Below are 6,000 nucleotides of genomic sequence, written 5' to 3' on the forward strand. Positions count from 1 at the left end.
GTGACGTTACAGTGGTCTTCATGGCATGGTATAAGGTAAGTCTAATTGCCATGTGCATGTCATCCAACTTGCCAAGATAGCCACATGAAGAGGGTGTAATTCTTTTTTTTTTTTTTTTTTTTTTTTTTTGTTTTTCGAGACAGGGTTTTTCTGTGTAGCTTTGCACCTTTCCTGGAACTCACTTGGTAGCCCAGGCTGGCCTTGAACTCACAGAGATCCACCTGTCTCTGCCTCCCGAGTGCTGGGATTAAAGGTGTGCGCCACCACCACCCGGCAAGAGTGTATAATTCTTGTAGAACCATCAACATAAGAGAAGAGAGGAGAAGAGAAGGGAAGGGAAGGGAAGGGAAGGGAAGGGAAGAGAAGAGAAGAGAAGAGAAGAGAAGAGAAGAGAAGAGAAGAGAAGAGAAGAGAAGAGAAGAGACGAGAAGAGAAGAGACGAGAAGAAAACTATTTCAGCCAAACCAATAGTGTGCCTTTCCCTTTTGGACTGGTTATTTTCAAAATGTCAAAACATTTTCCCAACCAATCAAGCCCTCTCTATTCTTGCTCTTAATTCCCATTGCCTATAGAATAGAAACAGAATTTCCCCAGCCTGTGATCTGTGCTCTATCTAAAGCCTTGACAGGCCCAGTAGGTTTGAGTGCAGGCTGCAGGTGCCTGGGGAGCACTGTGTGCTCACTGCACAAAGGTAGACAGCTGGGTCACTGGGCTGGGAGTCTCTGATGTGCAGGGAAACAAGCCGGCTGGCTTTATTGAGGTGAACTGTGAATCTGCCTTCTTCCTTCTCACCATTGGAGAAGATAGACATCAGTGCCTTGGGGCTTTTCCCAGGTTGTTGTCTGTACCACCAGAAGGACTGAGAAGTACTATCTGTGAAAGTACAGTTGAGAGAGGCCATGGCTCCCTGTGAGATACTGAGGGATTCTGGGTTCTGTTGCACCTTCTGCTGGCTCCTCACCCCTGTGCAGAAAGACAAAGGTCAGACAAACAGGACTGGGTGCATACAGATGCAGACACCCCAGAATGGCTTTTCATGGGCCTCCCACTCCCTAAATAGAGATTAATAACGTATGTATTTCTACCATCAGCTTTAGTGAGCAACAGCTTTACATATCACACATGTATCCCACGGTAATTCCCAAACTTACAGTTTAACTGAAGCCACAGCACCACTACAGAAACAATCAAGGACTTCATCCTCTCTTCCTCCCTCTTCACTGAGGAGTCAGATTCTCAACTCTAAACTCATAGAGTCACATTCAAAAGTTTCCACATCTCCTGCTTAAGGAAACATGAAAAGCAGCTTTGATAGCAATCAGAAAAGTGACTCTTCACCACCTCAGCAGCACCAAGCCTTTCCTAGAACCCTTTCTCTACCCCCTCCTACTCTTCCTGCCACTCCCCTCTTCCCCCCTTTTCTCACACTTGAGAATTTTGCTCCTGGGCCCTGAGAAAACACTGCCACCCTGTGGGCTCATGATAGCGACCAAAGAAATATTCAAACTGCAAACTCTTCTAACCTATCTATCAAAAGGTAAAGCCCTTGAGAGTTCAGTAGGTGTTTTTAAGAGACATGTGTTCCAAGTCAGGTGGGAAGTGAGATGAACACGTGTGTGCACACTCAACATATGTTATCTTCTTCCATAGGTATCATACACAGGCAATCATCTGCACTGAAAAATCACCCATGAAATGTCTGCATGAAAATCTGCATAGCTCTAACTATTGTTACTCCAGACACCCTCATACGAATTCATCTTCAAGGTTTACAGATGGTTGGACAGACTGGTTATCTTGGCCAGAGCCTAGAAAGGCCTGGAATTCTTCATTCCATTTTGTGCCAGGGCCACACTTGTGTCTAAACAGAACTTCACATGCATTGAACCAGGAGAGATGGAGCTGTGTTCAGTACCTAAACTCTAAATAAAACCCAGGAAACATGTTCATTTTCTAATTTTTTATTCTCCTTTCTTGAATAAAGCCCTGTTGTTAGAAAATTATCTGGGAAAGTTCTAGATCTGGTTTCTCTCACCTTCCCTTATTCTGACGGACCCCCTCTTCTATTCCTCTCCTTTCTTCCTTCTCCCTCTTCTTCTCTAACACTGTCACTTTCTCCCACTCACCATTTCTACTGTAGTCATTAAGCCTTGTGTACCAGGGGAACATCTATGTCAAAGCTAAACTGGGTCCAGAAGAAGTCAGGAAATAGCTGTCCTCCAAAGGTCTATGAGACCTCCAAGGCCAGTAGAGTAAAGACCTGTGGGAGGTAAGATGCAGTTTGATTCAACAAAGATAAGTAGCAGGTATCGGTTCCTTCTTCAGTAGTCTGATATTTAGTAGTTTATTTTAGGCATATTCAAGCACAGCATATTTCCATTAAAGAATTTCTGGTGATGATTAACTGAATTCTGTGTTATCAATAAAGCATGCATAAATTTCCCTGATGAAGAAAGTAAGCTAAATAAATATTGGACATTACAACACTGAAACTCTTTGTAAAGTACATGGAACACTTTTCATAAAGATAAGTTCCATAGATTGACTGAGAAAAACAAGTTTATAATAATGGTGTGGGGGTGGGGGAAGATTCTGGGATCTCTGGCCACACAGATAGCACACAGGTCACTAGGCCATTCATCCATTATGCTCCCAGCCTTCTGGGCAGACAACAGATTATACATTTCTTCCTTTGAAGGGACAACCCTGTGTGTTTCAAACTCCACGTTCCTCTAGTAACATCTGTGAGCACAAGGACCTCTGTGCCTCCTACTCTGTCCCAAAATGGGCTTTGAGACCTTGAAGAAGATGGTAAATGAAGACCTTTTCCTATTCAAAAGCAATGAATAGCATACACAAAACATGGTTTGATCATGCCCTTCCTTTGCAGTCAACCAGTGCAAAGGGAACAGAATGAGGGAAAGATGCTCAGACTCAAACTGTTTTCTGCAAGAGTGCATTGTCCATGACAACAATAACAACAATCATTTCTCAGTAAATATGAAACTATAGAAAGAGGTAATTGTAGTGTCACATGATTATAATCCCAGAAGGGATTCAGGTTTGGGAGGCTGAAGCAAGAGAATGTGAGCTTAAGGCCTGCCTGAGACATACAGAGAGACCTTGCCTCAAAAAAACTAAAGGACAAGAGAAAAAATAAAGAGAGCAAGCACAGTGGCCTTGGGAAATGTCCAAAAAGAAACATGAAACTAAAATTGAAGCATAGTTTTGTAAGACACACACCTCCCTGTAAGAGACTTCCAATGAAATGTGTAAGACTGGATTAACATGTTCTCATGGAAGAGCAGGAAGATGATCTATTAGAGACACACAGCACTTTCCTGCATCACTGTGAACCTGAAACAAAGCATCAAGTGTGTGGCTGCCAGGTGAGGGGAGCAATATGCAGAAGTGTGGGAGTCCCAAAGTAAACAACAGAGACAGATGAAATCCCAAATCATTAAACTTTAAACCATAAAGGAAACTAAGGATCCTAACATTGGTTGCTGACAGCACAGTAGGAGAGGGGAGACTTCTCTTGATGGGGCTTTAAACAAAAGTCTCAATGAGATCCACAGGTGTGCGTGCAATCTGACACTCCGCAGAGACATAACTTAAGAAGAGATCTATGATCCTCATAGCAAGCAGAAACTGGAGAATGTGGCCTCTCCACTTACTAGCTTGTTCACTGGAGCTATGGTGAAGAATCTTCTTTAAAAAAGTCTTACTATGGATATCTAACCTCCAAAGCCCAGCCCAGTCCTTATACAGCAGCACAGTATATTGAGTATGCTTGACTCTTCCTGTACACTCACCAGTCCCCAGACCTACCCCATGTCTACAACGAGGGACCTAGTCAAGACTGCTGAGTCCCATGTTTATCATGGCCAACCTCTGAGTTTCATCCAGGTGACAAATCCTGTGTACCAGCTCAGCCTACTGTATCATCACAAAACACACAACCAGTCAAAGAAGTCTACATGCCCAAGTCTAGTCACAAAACATAAACAATATGAAAGGTCAAGACAGTATGTCTCCCATCCCCCAAATTCAGAATTACCTAGATGAACCTCAGAACATAAAACTTAAAAGAACAATAATAAACTTCATTATAGAATTCAAGGAGTTTTTAAAATGACACTAGCAGCTCCATGAGCTTAAAGAAAATTATCTTGAATGAAATAAATGCTTGAGTGATGCCCAAGAAGACAAAACATAAGGCTGAGTGAAATGATGAAGACAATCCAGGATTTGAAAACAAAATTCAATGAGATACAGAAATATTGAAGAGAACTCAAGCTGAAATGAGGATGGAATTAAAGCTTAATAAGCCAATGAGAAAACTCAGGGGAAAGCCTTACAAGTAGAATGGATGAATAGAAGATAGAATATCAGGGCTCAAAGATAAAGGAAAGAATACAAAAATACATTCAAACACAAGAAAGGAACATGCAAGGACAGAAGGACACCATAGAAAAGCCACATTTTAAAGCTGGAGAGATGGACTGATGGTTCAGTGTACCAACTGTTCTTCCAGAGAATCTGGACTCAATTCCAAGCACCCATATAGTGGCTCACAACCAGCTGTAGCTCTAGTTTTAAGGGATCTGACTCCTCTTCTGGCCTCTGATACCAGGCACGTATGTGATATATAGTGAAACATACAGCTCAACTTCACATACACATAAAATAACAATAATAATAATAATAATAATAATAATAATAATAACATTTGAAAAACCATGTATTCAAATTCTTGGCTTAGATGAAAAAGAATCCCAAGTCAATGGCATAGAATGGCCCTTCAAAGAGATTATAGAATAAAACGTCCCTAAATTAAGAAAAGACAAACCCATATACATACAAGAACCACATAAATACCTAATAAATAAGACAATAAAAGATATTACATATAGAATATCATAGTTATATACAAAACATACATAATAAAGGAAGAGTAGGGAGAGCTGCAAAAGAAAAAATGAGAAGTTATATAAAAGAAAATCCATCATAAGGATCATCTTCCAGCACAAGATTTCTCATGGAAACTTTGAAAGCTAGCAGAGACTGAAGCAATGTATGCTAAGTTCTAAAAGACTCTCCATGCCAACTTAGACTACAGTACCCAGCAAAACCATCTGCCATAGATGAAGAAGAAAGAAAAAATGATCCATGATAAAAATAGGCTAAAAGAATTCATGTCCATTGTGGGAGCCCGTTTTCAGGTTCCTCGTGGCTTTACCCAGCAGGTCCTCATAGAGAGGATGATTAGGACCACAGGCCTGAGTGCACTTGGCCATGCTGGAATGGGGGGAGGTCTTTTGCTCCACCCCTTGGCGTCTCTATAAATACCCTGGGGTACAGACAGTCGGGGCCCATTGGAAAAGGTTCCAGGCCCTCTCGAGGCTATCCTTTATTTTCTATCTGTTTATCTCTGCAATATAAATCCTTCTATCTAATATTTCCTGCTGCTCACACTCAAGAAAACTCTGGGGAACTGTGGGGTTGGTGGGTAAGCGCCCCACAGTCCATGAGACCATCCATACAGAGGATCCTGGAAGCAATACTTCATCTGAAGAGATGTATAAACAAGGCCAAGAAACTATAGAAAGAAAGCAAACGAAGTGATAATCACTGAAGCGTAAAATCTGCCTAAGAACACAAATAGTAAACATACAACAGAATGACTGAAGTCAATAGATACCTTTCAATAATAACCCAGATCCAGACAGATAAATGTCACATGTTCTCTCTCATGTTGTTCCCAACTCAAAATCTTCACGTGTGAATTATAAACTCAAGAAAATACAGACATCAGCAAAGTAGAAAGGGACCATATGAGGGGAGGTCTAGATCATATGAAGGAGGGAATAGAAAAAAGAGGAGGGAGCTTTAATTGGGTGAGAGTAAGGGAAGTCAATACAGAAGCTGGGGGAGGGAGGAGAGATAAAGAAAATAGGATGTTCAATAAAGTCTCAAGGTTTGATAATATTTTATGTT

At 41.3% G+C, this 6,000-nt stretch overlaps 1 gene segment (V, D, J or C); it reads right to left on the minus strand.

The window, feature by feature from the left end:
- Positions 1-613: 613 nt before the first annotated feature.
- Positions 614-1,200, minus strand: LOC131919025 (T-cell receptor alpha chain V region 2B4-like). The segment is given in 2 exon segments: positions 614-963; positions 1,152-1,200. Coding segments are annotated over 2 exon segments (399 nt in total).
- Between the last annotated feature and the right edge of the window lie 4,800 nt (positions 1,201-6,000).

The sequence above is a fragment of the Peromyscus eremicus genome, chromosome 9 (genome assembly GCF_949786415.1).
Source record: "Peromyscus eremicus chromosome 9, PerEre_H2_v1, whole genome shotgun sequence".
Lineage (NCBI taxonomy): Eukaryota > Metazoa > Chordata > Mammalia > Rodentia > Cricetidae > Peromyscus > Peromyscus eremicus.